The sequence below is a fragment of the Armigeres subalbatus genome, chromosome 3, assembly GCF_024139115.2.
Source record: "Armigeres subalbatus isolate Guangzhou_Male chromosome 3, GZ_Asu_2, whole genome shotgun sequence".
In the NCBI taxonomy this organism is placed as follows: domain Eukaryota; kingdom Metazoa; phylum Arthropoda; class Insecta; order Diptera; family Culicidae; genus Armigeres; species Armigeres subalbatus.
In genome coordinates, this window is record NC_085141.1 from 333,213,086 (window position 1) to 333,232,646 (window position 19,561).

The 19,561-nt window shown below is 43.8% G+C and overlaps 1 protein-coding gene across 1 annotated transcript in view; it reads right to left on the minus strand.

Annotated features, from left to right (window-relative positions):
- Nucleotides 1-8,589: 8,589 nt before the first annotated feature.
- Nucleotides 8,590-19,561, minus strand: part of LOC134222739 (uncharacterized) — a 65,406-nt gene continuing 54,434 nt past the window's right edge. Inside the window, exons 2-3 of the mRNA XM_062701903.1 lie at nucleotides 12,222-12,336; nucleotides 8,590-8,798 (exon numbers count right to left, since the gene is read on the minus strand). Of these exons, the coding sequence (XP_062557887.1) occupies nucleotides 8,590-8,798; nucleotides 12,222-12,336 (324 nt within the window). The remainder of the gene's footprint in view (nucleotides 8,799-12,221; nucleotides 12,337-19,561) is intronic.

The window sequence follows — 19,561 nt, forward strand, 5'->3', positions numbered from 1 at the left end:
CGGGGGAGCACTGTTTTTCATCAAGTAACTAACAAACGCCATAACAACCGAACTAGCAACCGATTCTTTGTTTGATGGAAATCGTGGATACTAGACAATGAGTAATATTCTCGCAAAGTTTAAAGTTACTTGGCCCTTGGTGCGTACTGTGAGGGTGAGATATATTAGGAGTTGGGCAATCAACTTTTAGAGTGCATTGATGACAGATATGCAAATATCGTATAACGGTTTGGTTGCCAACACCAACTAGTAAACAGCAGGCCATGACTTTGCCTCTTTCCTCGTGGGACAACAAACGGAGTCACACGCGCGATTAGACAGCACACCCCGTAATAGCTCGTTCGGCAGAAAAAAGGCCGCACATTTAGCGATCCTGCCAAGTTGTTCCTGATTGGAAATAATTGTTTTGTAAGTATCCTGTGGACGTGATTGGGGCATTTTTTCATCGGTTTCGACTTGTAGTGTCGAAAACGCTCTGGAAGAGCATCGGATTAAATTATTTGCACATCGGTTTCGACTTCCAATGTCGAAGACGCTCTGGAAAAGCACCGGATTGAAAGACTTGTGTTCTCATCGGTTTCGACTTGTAATGTCGAAGTTGCTACACTCTAACTTTCATCTACTCAGTGACTGAGTAAAATTGTATTGCCCTCTCCTTTTTTCCCACGGAAATTTTACTCAGTTTCCGTCAAAAGCAGGATTACTCATAGTTTTGAGTTATCCTGCTTTTGACGGAAATTGAGTAAAATTTCCGTGGGATAGAAAGAGAGAGCAATACAATTTTACTCAGTCACTGAGTAGGTGAAAGTTAGCGTGTATGGAAGAGCGTCGGATTGATAAATTTGCTCATCGGTTTCGACTTGTAGTGTCGAAGACGCTCTGTAAAAGCGGCGGATTGAATGTTTTGTCTATCGGATTCGACTTGTGATGCTCATCGGTTTAGACTTGTAGTGTCGAAGACACTCTGGAAGAGCGTCGGATAAAATGATTTGCACATCGGTTTCGATTTCTTATGTCGAAGACGCTGGATTGACAAATGTGTTGTTTCTCAAAAAAGTTGAAGGCGCTCTGTAAGACCGCCAGCATAAATGATTTGTTTTCCCATCGGTTTCGACATGTGATGTCGAAGACGCTGTCGTAGAGCACTGGATTGAATGTTTTGGCTTGTGACGTCGCATACGCCAAAATAAAAAATTTTATTTGTTTTCTCATTGGTTTGGCTTAAACGAGTCATCGGTTTCCACTTGTAATATCGAAGGTGCCAGATTGTATGATTTGTTGTTCTTATCGGTTTCGACTAAACATGATTTTTTTTTCGGAATAAATAATTTGTTTTCCCATCGGTGTTCTTCTTGTGTTGTCGAAGGTGCTCTGGAAGAGTATCGGATTGTTGCAGCTTTTGATGAGGAAGGTTGTGTAAAAGAGGGACGGATTGTTCGCGTCGAAGCAACGTTAATGCGGATCAGCAGAACACAACTATTCAAATTTGAATTTCGAAGGTGTTGTGTGAGAGTACCGGACTTATTGGCTTGAACTTGAAGGGCATAGTATGTTTGTCGAACCAAAGATATTATTTTGATTTTCCCCTTGGAAGGCCATCAAATTGTGTTGGATATGGACTGCCGGATCGAATTCTATTGGTTTTGCATTGCAATGCTGGAAATATTTGCAAAAATATAAGAAGGAATACAGCTGGAGGATCATGAATCTGAAATAGGTGTCATTTTCAGAATGTTAAAAAAGGCTGGATCAATTTGCTTAGTCAATATATATTTGCGTATTTGTATGTGGACTTTGAATTGAAATATTGAACTTGAATTGTTTTTGATATTGGTTTTCAATGAAACATTTGATTTTTGATAATGGGTGAGGTAACATGATTATTAGATTTATTAGATTTAGTTGTGAAAATTGGATGGACAAAATACATAACCATGCAATGGCAGGCATAAATAAAACTTAGGACACTGGACTGTAAAATTAAAAAAAAATGCGGTGTGAATAGTTGTTTATGAAAATCCTAAGTCAATGGTTTTTTTTTTCTCTTTTTTAGTGAGAGAAGAAGGGGAATGTGAGGGTGAGATATATTAGGAGTTGGACAATCCACTTTTAGAGTGCATTGATGACAGATATGCAAATATCGTATAACGGTTTGGTTGCCAACACCAACTAGTAAATAGCAGGCCATGACTTTGCCTCTTTCCTCGTGGGACAACAAACGGAGTCACACGCGCGATTAGACAGCACACCCCGTGATAGCTCGTTCGGCAGAACAAGGCCGCACACGTACCAAATAAAGAAAGGAATAAAAAAAAACAATAAAATTGATGACCTGTGATTTCATTTTTTTGCTACCTATGTTACACCCAACCGGCGGTTGTTAGATTTTCCAACAATTCTGTATAAGAATCTACCCAAACCTGTATAAGAACTGGGCATATGCGAAATTGCTAGATTCTTGTACAAATATTGTATAAGAATCTAACAATTCTGTAAGCTTTTCTTACTTTTTTGTATGAAATTCTAACAATTTCGCATATGCCCAGTTCTTATACAGGTTTTGGCAGATTCTTATACAGAATTGTTAGAAAATCTAACAACCGCCGGTTGGGTGTATAATATCCTGTTCGGGATCGAAGTGTGATGTACTGACAACCAAACGTATTTATTTTAGCTCTGATTTTTGCTTCCGTCAATCTATATATATATAAAAATAAATTTACATTCCCTTGAGGCAATATAATTCACGAACGCGTGGACCGATTTTCAAGATTTCCTCACTAAGCGATTCGTCTTAGGATCATCAGTTTTTATATAATATAGATAGAACATGTCGCTAGGAAAGTTGAACAATTGCAAAAATACTAGGTTTCCATAAGTTCAGAAGAAAACCATTAGGCTCGAACCGAAATCGATCTAGAGTGCGACGCTGCAATCGACTGTGATTGACAGGTCGAAAAAACAACCCGAGCAAGATCGGAAAGGTTAGTTGATTCAAAAGTATAAGATTACTAATTTCGTTCCTGTTTGCTTGACTAACATCTGGGTTATTGCGACCTGGCAGCCAAAGTACCGGTACTACAAGTGTCAAACTGATGTTAGTGATAAAACGAAACATGCATTACAACATGATGCATAAATTATGGCCAATTGAAGCTTGTTAAAGCATAATTCAAGCTCTATCTGGAATAAGGGAGAATATCGCAAGAGAGGATTCTCTTCGCCGACTTCCACTCTTTTGAATAAAAGTGACAAGCAGTGGATTTCTTTGTGGTTTATCACCTCAGCACGATAGAAAACAATGCGAACTTGCATTCTGAGGTGATAAACTGCAAAGAAATCCTCTGTTTGTCACTTTTATTTAAAAGAGAATTCTCTCTTGCGACATTCGCCCTTTTACCAGATAGAGCTTGAATTATGCTTAATTTTATTGGCAAAATAATTTCAACGGCTACAGCGCCACTAGCGTTCTAGTACTTATGCTTCTACTGGAAGGTTCGTCTAGCTTTTTTGAGCTTATTCTGCGTCTCGAATGAAGTGAGAATTATCGATACCTCCCATTAATATTACACGGTCGCCTCACGTGAGACGTGTCGAAATCGACAATTCTCGAATCATTCGAGGCGCAGAATAAGCACATTTATAAAATACTAGTCGAGCTGGCAGACGTTGCCCTACATAGTAGGCAAAAATGCGCGTTCTGAGCTGTCCATGCGAAATTTCCATACACTGAAAATAATCCAAACGCTTATTCAATGTTCTTTTCCACGTAGATTCAACGTGTTTCAATTCTCGTTATTTTCACTTATGATCCACGTTAGTTCCAATGATTTTTATCACGTGCATCTAACGTGTTTCGATATTTTTCATTTTTCTATTTTCATAAACGGAGCAGTTTCACGTTCTACCAAAACGATTCCTACTGTTATAACCTTCCACTCAATCCCAAAACCTCCCGTGACACCTATGAGACGTCGTAGAGTTCTCTGCATCTTTCTTAGGTAGGTGTCCAACTAACCATCCTTCCCCTTCCTCAGCAGTCGCAAGGACGTGGCCAGGACAGATCTCGACTATTGGAGAGTGCAATGCTTCCATCTAAGAGATAGTGATCATTCCCAAATCAATATCTGAGGTAACGGATGAAAGTAATGCTACTCTGAATTTGTGCGAATTGCTCAATGCTAATGCTAATGGTAAATTGTTTTTCAAATATCAGAAAAGTGTTTCATTATTCTATTAAATTGTTATTATTCTGGAATTCTTGAGAAAACCCAAGATACCCATACTGACGTCTCCCATCGATAGAATTCCATTACGATCTAACGTGTTTTTCATTTTAATTTTTTATGTAGTTCAAATGCATCGAACGTTTCGGTTTTTGATGTTTGGTACTGGAATTACACGTTATTTTGGAATGCTACTCAACTAGTGAAAATTCAAGTGTAGAACCTGTAGCATGGGCGTGTATAATGTTTTCAGTGTATGAATCTTTATTTTTGTGTTTCACAATTCTTTTTCTGTTTTTAAACTAATTTTATTTGCTATTTATCTAATACATGCATTAAACTCTTAGACTGGGTGTTTCGTGTTTTCTTAACACTATCATCCTTATTTGCTATTGCATTTTTAGTTATTATTAATACATTTCAATTGCCACTGGAAGTTAGGATTTTTCCTCTGGTTGAATTGAACCATGTAGGAATTACAATGTTTTCAACTTGAACTAAACTTAACCTTATTTATACTAAGGGCACAAGGAGCTAATCGTTGCAATAGAAAATAGAAATTTTCCCTTTTTGCAAGTAAGTGGAGAAAATATCCAAACTTTTTTGCAATCTACTACAAATGACACGAAGGCTTCGCCCTTTGGCTGAAAGGCGCGTGTCATTTGCAAACAAAGATTTTTGACACCCTGGTGGTAAAACAGGTAAGTCAGAAGTTAAAATGTTATACAATATGGGCCCCAGTATGCTGCCTTGGGGAACACCAGCTCTTACAGGTAATCTACCAGATTTAGAATTCTGATAGTTTACCTGCAGTAAGCGATCTGATAAATAATGTTGGATCAGTTTAATGATGTACAGAGGAAAATTTAAATTCATCAATTTTACAATCAAACCTTCATGCCTAACACTGTCAAATGCTTTCTCTATATAAAGAAGAGCAACTCCAGTCGATTTTCCTTCAGATTTGTTGAGCCGAATTAAATTCGTAGCACTCAATAACTGATGAGTGGTTGAATGCCCGTGGCGAAAACCAAATTGTAAGGATAATTGAAGAAGCTTTCATATCGCCCTAATGAAAATCGTGATATCATGAAGGAAAAAAATTAAAAAATCACAATACGGAGAAAACACTGAAAATTAGATGTATTTTTAATTTAAAAAGTCAGCCACTTTTATCCCCGCATTTCTTGAAAATCTTGCGCCATTTTGAGAAAACGAGATTTAGAAAAACGCTTGTGCTCCAAAACTTGTCTGTTTTTCCTAAGTGTGCATCATTGCAACACAAATTTCAATATTCTATTATAATAAACGTTCTTCCCTATTTGTGCTTGATATTTTGTGAATAAAAATTCGTTTGGTAATTTATAAACATTATTGATGAAAGAGTCAAAATATTAAGCCCTATTCAAAAGTTAGTTGCGAAATGACTGAAATTGATACTTAACAACATTTTCCTGTTATGACAATATTAAAAACATGTTAAAAGCTCGAAAAAAGGAAGAAAATATTTTTGTCTGCCAGTTTGTATGGGGAGACATACAAACTGGCAGACAAAATAGTGCATAGTGCACTGGTGAAGTTGCCCTTACTGGATGATTTTTTAAGGAAAGATCCTGTAGGACTTCGTGGAGAATTAGGCTATTTATTATTTCTTTATAAACTTTTGGGGATTACCTGGAAAAATTTTTAAGGAAATTTCGGCAGTAATTTCTGGAGATGGGTAATAATTTTCCATATAAGAGTTAATGACTGAAGTTGTACTTTTAAGATTGGAGTCTTTCGGCGATAGCAGTCTTAAAGAGTATTAAATATATGTTTTGCTTCGAGCGAAAACGCTACTTATTAAGACTGCTATCGCCAAATGAATTCAATCGTTTCTGGAGAAGTTCCGTGGGAATTATCGGGAATATTTCATTAAATAATTTGAAGAGAAATTTCCGGGTGGATTCTCAGAAGAACATCTTCTGATAGTTTTTATAGAAATTTCCAGAAGAACTTCTGAAAGAACTCTTATAGGAATTTGCAGAATAAATCCTGAAGAAACTTCTTAATCATTTCTAAACTAATTTCGAGTACAGTCCTTGGAAAAAAAATGGGGGAAATACCTGGAGGAATTTCTAGTAGAATTCTCGAGAGCTGGATGGGATATAGATTTAAAGGAATTCCATGTGAATTGCAAAAAGAATTCAAAGGAAATATCAGAAGAGTTCTCGGAATAATTTCTTAAAAGTTCTTTTATCTGTGGAATAATCTAATTTGATTATCTAGTGAATTTCTGTATAAGCTCCTAGTAGAATTCCTGGCGGAGCTTCTGAAAGATTTCCCGGAGGATATTCTGGAGCAATTACTGGATGAACTTCCGGAATAATTCGGAGATAAACTTTCGGAAAAATCATGGAATAAATTCCGGAGGAATTCCTTAAGAAACTTCCGTAGGAATTCGTGGAAAAACTTTCAGATAAATTCTGTGGATGAACTTCCGGAGGAAGTCCTGAAGGTACTTTCGGAGCACAAAAAAATCGCGTTTTGGTTACACAACCAAAAATAAATACTCTGGTAAATGGCAGAGATATCACTGTTTTTCTTCAAAAAAAATCCGCCGTTTTTAAACGCCTGTATTTTTGAATGGGGAAAAGGGGAACCCATTTCTCCCTGGGTTGAATGGACGAAAGGCTGAAGATTGCTCTGCATATTTTGGAACTGGGGAAATTGAGGTCTTTTCATCATTTCAAAAATAGCCTTTTGTTCGAGAAAATCAAAAGAACCAGTTCTAGAAGTATTATAAAACCAAAAGTTCTGCCCAACAGCGCCCAATTCGTCAAAAACAAAGTAGTGAGCAGACGTACACTTTACTAACTCAGGAATATAGACGTGCCGTCGCTAAGAACTTCGCATGAAAAAAAAAAAGATTTTTCCAGTTGAGGTGGTTATTGACTGGAATTGGCTCGATATAGTGTTTATCAGCTTTGCGGAGCCTCTAAAACGCTATATTTATACTGATCCGAAGTTTCGGTACATTTTCAAATGATTGAAATGATGCAACGTTCTATTGGCTAGCACCCTTCGGTGGTTCAGTTCAGACATTTTTATATCCTGAATATCAGCCTATTCGGTATCTGTTATTTGCGATTAACTGTAAATTCAAATCACTGGATCATTATCATAACAAATTTTAACGGGAAACCTTTCTGCAATTCAACGAGAAATTGTTCCAAATTTCCGCTGGAATTTCAATTTGTGGAGTGACAAATGTTGGTCATCGGCACACGACGCTATTGCAAAAATATCGGCAGCGGCGCAAAACTCTATTCCTGAGTTAGTTTGGTGCACGCCTCCTGATTACTATAAACAGTTTGTTTTTGACGAATTGAACAGAATTTTCAGTTTTGTATCACTTCTAGAAATTCCTTTTGGTTTCCTCGTACAAATACCTCTTTTACTAAATGATTAAAAAAAACCTCAAATTACCCAATTTCGCCATGAGCCCCTGGGTTCGCCTCTGCTGCGATGTCCTGTTGGATTCCAGCCCAGCGCTTGCTTGCAGATTTCGTCTCCGCTCTTTCGAAATGTGTGGCCGACCCACCTCCATTTACGCTCTCGAATTTCTGTCGATATCTGTTTTTAGGATGTTTGTGTTTACATCCAACGATTTGGTCTTGTTGACGCTGATGATGAGTTGAGAAGCGTTCGGCCTGGTTTTTCATCTTACTCTGCATATCAGAGCGCCTTTGCACTAGTAGAGCAATATCATCAGCCAAATCGAAGTCGTTACGATGAGGAGCAGTAGCGGAGATAGAATACATCCTTGCCTCACTCCAGCGACCTTCCGCATGGGGCAGACAAAGCTCCGTTATGCAGGACTCTGCACGTAAAAGCTTTGTACTGCGTTTCGATGAGACCGACGATTTTATCCGGAACTCCCTTGCGTCTAAGTTGATGCAGCATTTGCGCAAATAGTACGGGGTGAGCTTTGAGCATCTCTGCTGAAATACGATCAACCCCGGGAGCTTTGTTGGATTTCATGCTTCGGATGGTTGCTTCAATCTCCTGCAATGATGAAGGTTTGGAGTTGACGCGGGTAATGCGTCGCACTCTTGGCAGGTCATGCCGAGATGTTGATGGTTGGTCGGGCGTCGAGTCTTGAATAAGTTGTTCGAAATGCTCGAACCAACGTTTCAGCTGATCAGTTGGGTCGGTGAGTAACTGACCTGTCGCGTCTTTCACCGGCATGCTCCACTCAGGCGTCGTGAGATATCGTAAGGGAGGCAAATATCGTCAGTTCTTGCAGCTTTTTCCCCTTCATCGGCCAGGGAGTCCACCCACGCTCGCTTGTCCCGTCTGCAGCAGCTTTTAACTTCCTTCTCTAGAGCCAAATACCGCGCAGCTCACCCGGGTTGGTCTTGCTCGTTTCGATAAAGATATTCTTGATGATCGTCCTCTGATCTTCTACGCTGACACCTTCCGGAACATCTACTGCCCTAGTTCCACGTACTTCAACGAACGATATCTTCACTGCTGGATCTTTTAGTCGGCGCAATTGTTGAATCGCCGTCCGAGTCTTGCATCCTGCCGCTGAATCCGAGAAATGCGTAATCAGATCTCCCCAATTAGAAGGTGATATTCAGACGTGATGTCAGCGCTGCGTTGACCCTGCCAAATGACCGAATGCCCCGTTCGGCGAAATGTCCCTTTCGACCAAATGACCCTTTCGGCCCAAATGACTTTTTCGGCCAAACGACCCTTTCGGTCAAACGACCCTTTCGGTCAAACGACCATTTCGGCCAAATGACCTTTTCGGCCAAATGACCCGTTCGGCTTAGTTGCATTCAGCCAAATGGCTTTCAGCCGGATGGGTTTCGGCCAATCGACCCTTCCCCATTTGGCTGAAAGGGTCATTTGGCCGAAAGGGTTGTTTGGCCGAAAGGGTAGTTTGGCCAAAAGAGTCATATGGCCGATAGGTTTATTTTGCCGAAATGGTTATTAGGCCGAAAGGGTCATTTGGCCGAAATGGTCATAAGGCCGAAATAGTCATTAAGCCGAACTTTGCAATACTCACTTCTCGCTGTCAAAAAAGAGAAGCGTGAAGTGAGTAATGAGACGTCGCACTACTCAATTCGCGCTTTATATTTTTTACAGTGAGAAGTTAGAAATGAGGAGTGAGAAGTGAAACGTCTCACTTCTCACTCTTCATCTCTCTCTTCTCACTGTGAAAAGTGAGTATTGCAAAGTGGGTAGAGAGACGTGTCACTACTCATTTCGCGCTTCTCACTTTTTACAGTGAGAAGAGAAAAATAAAGAGTGAAAATGAGACGTCTCTCTTCTCATTCCTAATTTCTCACTTTTCAAATAAACTATACGGCTAAACGACCCTTTCGGCCAAATGACCTATTCGGCCAATCGACCCACTCGGCCAATCGACCCTTTCGGCCAAATGACCCTTTCGACTAAATGACCCTTTCAGCCAAATGAACCTTTCGGTCAAATGACCCTTTCGGCCAAATGAATTTCGGCCAGATGGGCTTCGGCCTAATGGTTTGTTCAGCCTAGCGGCATTCGGCCAAATTGCTTTCAGCCGAAAGGGTTTCGGCTAAACGACCCTTCCCCTAATTCAGAGTGTATTATACTGCTACAAAACCTTTTATTGTATCAGGTTGATTGTGGAAAAATACTTAACTACAAATATTCCATCCCTCTAAAATAACACAGACGAAAGCACTAAAAATAAATTTACCAATTTTTGGCTTGAGCATAAGTCGAATTTTGACATTTAGTTTTAATCCACTCTCAAAAATACTCTAAATAATTATCATATGAATAAATATTGTCTCAGTCAATTCTTTACTATATGTTAGGCCAGATTTACCAAAGAACCCATTTTGTGAAGCCTCTAAGTATTTACAAATTGGTGTGATGTTGGTTCAGAATAGGGCATTAGGGCATTATATTAGGAACTCTTTAATTTTTTTTATTTAATTTTTTAAAATGGTTAGATTTAAAAACAAAAATGTACAGGGAATCAATTTTTCTGGAATGCGCATGCAAAACAAGCGACAAAAGAGAACCAACGACAAAGTTTTGTTTTTGTCGGACAAAGTAATGACAAAGATCCGACAAATTTGGTCAGCAACAAAAAAAACCACAATCTTGTTGCCAACTTTTCAACCCGAGACAAGCGATACTCAGTTTGCCTGGAGGAACTTCCGGAGGAATTTTTGCAGGAACTTTCCAAGAAATTCTTGAAGGAACTTTCGGAGGAATTCTTGTAGGAACTTTTGGAGGAACTACCGGAGAAATTCCTGGAGGAACTTTCGGACGATTTGCTGGAGGAACTTCTGGATGATTTGCTAGAGGAACTTCCGGAGAAACTCCTGGAGAACTGCCGGATAAATTCCTGGAAGGAGCTTGAGGAGGAAATCCTAGAGGAACTTCCGGAGGAATTCCTGAAATAACGTACAGAGGAATTCCTGGAGGAACTTCTGGAGGAATTCCTAAAGGAACTCCGGAAGAGATGCAGGAGGATCTTTCGAAGGAGTTCCTGGAGGATCTACCGGAGGGGTTCCTGGAAGAATTTTCGTGGAGGAACTTCCGGAGAAATTTCTTTGAGAAACTTTCGGAGAAATTCATGTAGGAACTACTGGAATAACTGGAGGAACTACTAGAGAAATTCCTTGAGGAACTTTCGGAAGAATTCTTGGAGGAACTTCAGGAGGAAATTCTCCAGGAATTCCTGAAGGAACTTCCGGAGAAATTCTTGTGGAGGAACTTCCGAAGGAATTCCTGTGGAGGAATCTCCGGAGGAATTCCTGTGGAGGAGTTTCCGGAAAAATTCCTGTGGAGGAACTTCTGGAAGAATTCCTGGAGAAACTCCTGGAAGAACTTCCAGAAGAATTGCTGAAGGATCTTCGGGAGGAATTGCTGATCGAACTTCCGGAGGAATTCCTGAGGAGGACCTTCCTGAGGAGCTCCTGTGGAGGAACTTTCCGGAAGAACTCCTAATGAGAAACTTCCGGAGGGATTTCTGTGGAAGAAATTCTGGCTGAATTCCTGGAGCAACTTCCAGAGTAATTCCTGGAAGAACTTCCAGAAGAATGCCTTGAGCAACTTCGAGGCAATTCCTATAGTAACTTCTGGAGGAATTTCCGTGAGAATTGCTGGAGGAACTTTAGCGTTATATCTGGAAGAAATTCCTAAGGAACTCTTGGAGGAATTTCCAGAGAAACTCTTGGAGGAACTTTCGCAGGAATTCTTAGTAGTAAGTTCTTACGGGGGAACTGCTGGAAGCTTCCAAATAAAACCGCAGATTTTTTATGCATAAAATTAGCTCACGCCCACCAACGCCGCAGATCACCAACGCCGAAACGCCACCACACCGCCGCCGCTGGCTGAAAATAATCTATCACGCCACCGCCGATAAAATTTCAATCGTCGCACATGTCGCCAAATCACTTTTGTTCTAGCATTTTTCTCAAAGATGATTCCTTTCTATTGAAATTTTTGAAAAAAATCGCGGCCGGGAAAGGGTTAAAGTAACTACTTGTCCAGACAAGTGCAATGGTGGATGTAATTCATCCATTGAAAGAATGCGTTTGTATGGAATAAGGCAATGGTGGAAACAATTTCCAAACAGAGAATTGCCTAGACTGGCACCAAGAATCGAACCCAGCCACTCTCAGTATGATCTTGTTTTATTGCCGCACATCTTACCGCTAGGCTAAGGAGGGTCTCATATGCCAAATAGTGTTATGTCAAATTAAATAGACCCTAAGCAATAATTCGATTCAACCGACGAAAGGCAACTCTTCTATGCTCAATATCGAAAATACCAGTGAGAGATAAACTTTTAAAATAAGTTTCAAGGTTGCCGCTATTTACATCGAGTTATACAGCATTGAATTAGAGAGCGTTCATTGTAAATCATGCAATTTTCCATCTACTTGATTTCTTATGAAAACCGATAAGTTTGAGGCGCCTCTGCAGCGAATACCATCCAGCTACTCCATTCGACAACTAAATAGTTTAGCTCGTAGGGCTTTTGACTCGGACTCGGATAGGTACTCAACCCGGTGAATATCCGTATCAATCTCCTATCGTTGCTGCCGGTTTGCGCTCGCTGTTGACCGTAATTTATTATTTTACAAAACACAATTTAAATTGCCGAGGTTTTGCTTTCCTTCCCACGGGAAATTGGCGCTCTTCTTCCACCATCGATGTACCTTGCCGCCCCAGGATCAACTTTCTCCGGTTTTGTATAGAGAGCACAAAAGCTTCTACGCCACGATCCGGACGTTTGCTTGCTTCCTCATCTCGAGCCGTTATTAAACCGAGCGCAGGTATGAGAAGGCACCTGCCTAGAAAAAGGCTCCTCCATTCGGTTCGTTCGTTGTTGCAAATGACACAATAGCCGAGGAGGAAACAAGCACCATCGTTTTCCGTCGATGCTATTATTTGCCATTGGCCACTTGAGATTGGTTTGTTCGATGTTGGGGAAAATGGAAAAAATGCGATACGGAAAATTGCGCGTGACGAAGCTCGAGTGGGAATTCACCTGGGCCAAGGTTGTCAGATGTGGTATAATATAAATCATTTATGTGTATCATTGAATCTTCTGCGTAAGCCACAACCCATATCTCCTGACGTCATCAATGAAATTATGAAAATTAAATTATTTGAATTTCTCGAATATCCGTAGGAAGACTGCATGGTTGGCAACACTACCCTCAGTGAAACAGGTGATGACTATGATGAAGATGAGAAAAAAATAAAATGAGCAGCATCAGTTGAATCGCAACGACAGCGCTCAATTGCCTCGGGCGGTTTCAATAAATGGAAATCGACAGAACGGAGTTAAACAATTGTGGAAGATAGTAACCAACCACCGCTTAGGGATTCCGTGAAAGACCCATCAGCGTGATAACTGATAGCTCGATTGTGATCTATTCCAGCAAAATTCTAGAAACTATAATAATGAAAATCCGGAAACCGGGTATGCAAAAACGCAATCCGACCGAGTCACCGACCACTGGAATATGCCCAAATCCCTGCAACCGTGCTGCAACTAATTGAATTCCATATTCAATTATGGAATATTACCCTTCGCCTGAAACCTCTAATTACCCGAACATCAGCAATATTTTTGCCGTTGTGTACCCGGCGAACAGTGGCAACATTGGCGTGTATCGGAGACCTCACTGGAGGAGATTACAAATACGGGATGCATAACTTTCCGACGTCTGGGAATTCGTTCCGCATCTCGTTCAGGCGCTAACAGTAATCCCCTGAAGCAACGCCAGCTCCTTTTCACACCGATGACCGACCATCCAACCGGCAATCCGATCTCGCCTCAGACTGGACTCGGGCTGGACAAAACAATTTGCTCGCTGCATTAATTTTCCCATTTCGACGAGGAATGTAGCGTGGCAACTAGCCAGCATTTCGCCACTGCCGTTGTCGTTCCTCAACCGCCCGAATCTGGGTCAACCACCCACCACGTTCCTACGATGAACGGTGGCGAGTCACCGAATCGAACCTTTGCAAAATAAGTGGAGCTGTTTTATCGAATTAGCTCTGGTATAATCTTGGATCGCTCACTCTGAAGTGAGAACAAAAATCGACGGAATTATGTAATTGTTTTTGAAACCTTCAGATCGAACAATCAATCTAAAAACATATCAAATTTAGTAGCAAAAAAATTAAATATTTTCCGGTTTCCGGCCACTGTGCACCACCCGGAGTGCTAGTACAAATATGTAGAATTTACTTTATAGCAAAACGACAGTGCCACGGCGCGGCGGTCGGTTGGTCTGTCGGTGGTCGCGACGACTACGACGTTCAACGTTCCACACTTCTGCCGCTTCTTTTACTGCCACCATCCAGTAGCAAAAACATGCATTCGTTTTCAACACCCACAGAAGATCGCGTCGCTGCTGTCGAGGAATATCCAGTCCGGTCGGTGGCGATATTTACAATCCTGTTACTTCCAGTTATTCTGGCTATGTCCGGACGACGACAGCGGCAATGAAAGGCTTGTAATTTGCCTGACTAGACACTTTCTAGCGCTGTCTTTTTGCATCCGGAGCGTTGTTGATGATGATGGTAGCAAATTGTCCAAGACTGATAAATGAGGTTCTTGAAAGCAATTTCAAAACTAAATTGTTTCTGTTCTTTGAATACGCTCCTTACTGTTTTGTTTGTATTAATCTTTTCATTAGCATTGCTCAAGATTATTCGCACTTTTATTAACATTGTTCAAGATTAATCGCAGACATCCGGAACTCTAGTCTAATTAGCAGGATATAATATCACAGAATTGAACAAAGCATGATTCCCTACCGGCTGATCACTCAAGTTTGCTCCAATTGCCAAAATAAAGGCAGCTCAAAAATAAATAAAATGAAAAGAAATATTTTGTACAAAAAATCGAAAATTACAATTTGGATTTGAATTTGGATTGGATTTGGATTGGATTTGGATTGGATTTGGATTGGATTTGGATTGGATTTGGATTGGATTTGATTGATTTGGATTGATTTGATTGATTGATTGATTGATTGGATTGGATTGACCTGGACTGATCTGACCGATTGACTGACCTGGATCTGGACTGATCTGGACTGACCTGGACTGACCTGGACTGATTTGACTGGATCTGACTGGATCTTGGACTGGATCTGACCGGACTGGACTGGACTTGGACTGACTGGACCTGACTGACTGACCTGGACTGGATTTGACTGATCTGGACTGACCTGGACTGGATCTGGACTGACCTGACTGACTGACTCTGGACTGACCTGGACTGGATCTGGACTGGATCTGGACTGACCTGGACTGACCTGACTGACCTGGACTGACCTGGACTGGATCTGACTGGATCTGGACTGGATCTGGACTGATCTGACTGGATCTGGACTGACCTGGACTGGATCTGGACTGGATCTGACTGGATCTGGACTGATCTGGACTGGATCTTGGACTGATCTGGACTGACCTGGACTGGATCTGGACTGACCTGACTGGATCTGGACTGACCTGACTGACTGATCTGACTGGATCTGGACTGATTTGGATCGACTTGGACTGACTGACTGGATCTGGACTGATCTGGACTGGATTTGGACTGGATCTGACTGACTGGACTGGACTGACCTGGACTGGATCTGACCTGACCGACTGGATCGACTGGATCTGACCTGGATCTGGACTGGATCGATCTTGACTGACCTGGATCTGGACTGACCTGGACTGACTGGACTGGATCTGACTGGATCGACTGACCTGACTGGACCTGGACTGGATCTGGACTGACTTGGACTGGACCTGACTGACCTGACTGATCTGACTGACCTGACTGATCTGACTGATCTTGACTGACCTGGACTGGATCTGGACTGACTGGACTGGACTGATCGGACTGGACCTGGACTGACCTGGACTGACTTGGACTGGACTTGACCTGACCGATCTTGGACTGACCTGGACTGATCTGGACTGACTCTGACTGACCTGACTGGATGACCTGGACTGACTCTGACTGGATCTGGACTGACCTGACCGACCTGACTGGATCTGGACTGGACCTGGACTGGATCTGGACTGGATCTGGACTGGATCTGACTGACCTGGACTGGATCTGGACTGGACTGGACTGACTGGACTGGACTGACCTGGATTGATGGACTGGATCTGGACTGACTTGATTGACTGGATCTGGACTGATCTGGACTGGATCTGACTGGATCTGGATCGACCTGGACTGGATCTGGACTGGACCTGGACTGATCTGACCGATCTGGACTGACCTGGACTGGATCTGGACTGACCTGGACTGGATCTGGACTGGATCTGGACTGACCTGGACTGGATCTGGACTGATCTGGACTGACCTGGACTGATCTGGACTGGACTTGACTGGATCTGACTGGATCTGGACTGGATCTGGACTGACTTGGACTGATCGATTTGACTGGATCTGGACTGATCTGGACTGGATCTGGACTGGATCTGACTGACCTGGACTGGACTGGACTGGATCTGGACTGGACCTGACCGACTTGGACCGACCTGGACTTGACCTGGACTGACCTGGACTGGATCTGGACCGATCGGACTGGATCTGGACTGGATCTTGGACTGATCTGGACTGACTGACTGATCTTGATCTGACTTGGACTGACTGATCTTGGACTGACCTGGACTGGACTGACTGACCTGGACTGGACCTGGACTGACTGGATCTGGACTGGACTTGGACTGGATTGACCTGACTGGATCTGACCTGGACTGATCTGACCGACTGGACTGATTTGACTGATTTGACTGGATTGGACTGATTTGGACTGACCTGGACTGGATCTGGACTGACCTGGACTGGACCTGGACTGGATCTGGACTGACCTGACTGATCTGGACTGGATCTGACCTGGATCTGACTGACCTGGACTGGATCTGACCGACTGGACTGACTTGATCTTGACTGACCTGGACTGGATCTGGACTGATCTGGACTGACCTGACTGGATCTGGACTGGATCTGACTGATCTGGACTGACCTGGATTGACCTGACTGGACTTGGACTGATCTGGACTGGATCTGGACCGATCTGACTGACCTGGACTGATCTGACTGGATCTGGACTGGATCTGACTGGATCTGGACTGGATCTGGACTGACCTGGACTGACCTGACTGGATCTGGACTGATCTGACTGACTGACCTGGACTGGATCTGATCTGGACCTGGACTTGGACTGGACTGACTGACTGGACTGACCTGGACTGGATCTGGACTGACCTGGATCTGGACTGACTGGACTGACCTGACTGGATCTGGACTGGATCTTGACCTGACTGGATCTGACTGGATCTGGACTGGATCTGACTGGATCTGGACTGACTGGACTGGATCTGGACTGACCTGGACTGGATCTGGACTGATCTGGACTGACCTGGACTGACTGGACTGATCTGGACTGGATCTGACCTGGACTGACTGGATCTGGACTGACCTGGACTGGATCGACTGGACTGGATCTGGACTGGACCTGACTGACCTGGACTGGATCTGACCGATCTGGACTGGATCTGGACTGGATCTGGACTGACTTGACTGATCTGGATCTGACCTGGATCTGGACTGACCTGGACTGACCTGGACCGATCTGGACTGACCTGACTGGATCTGGACTGATCTGGACTGGATCTGGACTGGATCTGACTGGATCTGACTGGACTGACCTGGACTGACCTGGACTGATCTGGACTGGATCTGGACTGGATCTGGACTGACTCTGGACTCGGATCTGGACTGACTGAAGGATCTGGACCGATCTGGACTGGATCTGGACTGGATCTGGACTGGATCTGGACTGACCTGGACTGATCTGACTGGATCTGGACTGGACTGACTGACTGGATCTGACTGGACTGACTGGATCTGGACTGACCTGGACTGACTTGACTGATCTGGACTGGATCTGACTGACCTGACTGGATCTGGACTGGATCTGGACTGGATCTGACTGACTGGACTGACTGGATCGGATCTGGACTGACTGGACTGGATCGACTTGACTGGATCTGGACTGACCTGACTGACCTGACTGGATCTGGACTGACCTGACTGATCTGGACTGGATCTGGACTGGATCTGGACTGGATCTGGACTGATCTGATCTGGACTGACTGGACTGATCTGGACTGGACTTGGACTGACCTGGACTGGATCTGGACTGACCTGGACTGGATCTGACTGACCTGGACTTGACTGGATCTGGATCGACTGACTGGATCTGACTGATCTGGACTGACTGGATCTGACTGGATCTGACTGACTTGGACTGATCTGGACTGACCTGACTGGATCTGGACTGATCTTGGACTGGATCTGGACTGATCTGACTGGATCTGGACTGGATCTGGACTGGATTTGACCGACTGACCTGACTGGATCTGACTGACCTGGACTGGATCTGGACCGACCTGGACTGGATCTGGACTGGATCTGACTGGATCTGGACTGACCTGACTGGATCTGACCTGGATCTGGACTGATCTGGACTGACCTGGACCTGACCTGACTGACCTGGACTGGATCTGACTGACCTGGACTGATCTGACCGATCTGACTGGACCTGACTGATCTGACCTGGATCTGACCTGATCTGACTGACTGGACTGATCTGACTGACCTGGACTGACCTGACCGACCTGGACTGACCTGACTGGACTGACTGACCTGGACTGATCTTGACCTGACCTGACTGACCTGGACTGGACCTGACTGGACCTTGACTGGACTGGACTGATCTGGACTGGATCTGACCTGACTGGATCTGACTGGACCTGGACTGGATTTGACTGGATCTGGACCGGATCTGGACTGGATCTGACCGACTTGACCGGATCTGGACTGGACCTGGACTGGATCTGGACCGACCTGACTGATCTGGACTGGACTGACCGACTGACCTGACTGGACTGACCTGGACTGACCTGGACTGGATCGGACTGGACTGGACCTGGACTGGACTGACCTGGATCTGGACTGGACTGACCTGGACTGGATCGACTGACTTGACTGACCTGGACTGATCTGGACTGGATCTGGACTGGATCTGATCTGGACCTGACTGACCTGGACTGGATCTGACCGACTGACTTGACTGGATCTGGACTGGATCTGACTGACCTGGACTGGATCTGGACTGACCTGGACTGATCTGGACTGGATCTGGACTGGATCTGACTGATCTGGACTGATCTGACTGATCTGACTGGATCTGACTGGACCTGGACTGGATCTGGACTGGATCTGGACTGACCTGGACTGACCTGGACTGGATCTGGACTGGATCTGACTGGATCTTGGACTGGACTGGACTGGATCTGACCGATCTTGGACTGACCTGGACTGACCTGGACTGGATCTGACTGGATCTGGACTGGATCTGGACTGATCTGACTGGATCTGGACTGACCTGACTGGATCGATCTGGACTGACCTGGACTGGACCTGACCTGACTGGATCTGACCTGACTGATCTGGACTGACTGGACTGGATCTGACTGGACCTGACCGACTTGGACTGACCTGACTGACCTGGACTGGATCTGGACTGGATCTGGACTGACCTGGACTGACCTGGACTGGACCTGACTGACTTGGACTGACTGGACTGGACCTGACTGATCTGGACTGGATCTGGACTGGATCTGGACTGATCTGGACTGGATCTGGACTGATCTGACCGACTGACTGGATCTGGACCTGGACTGACCTGGACTGACCTGATCTGACTGGATCTGGACTGACCGACCTGACTGACCTGGACTGACTG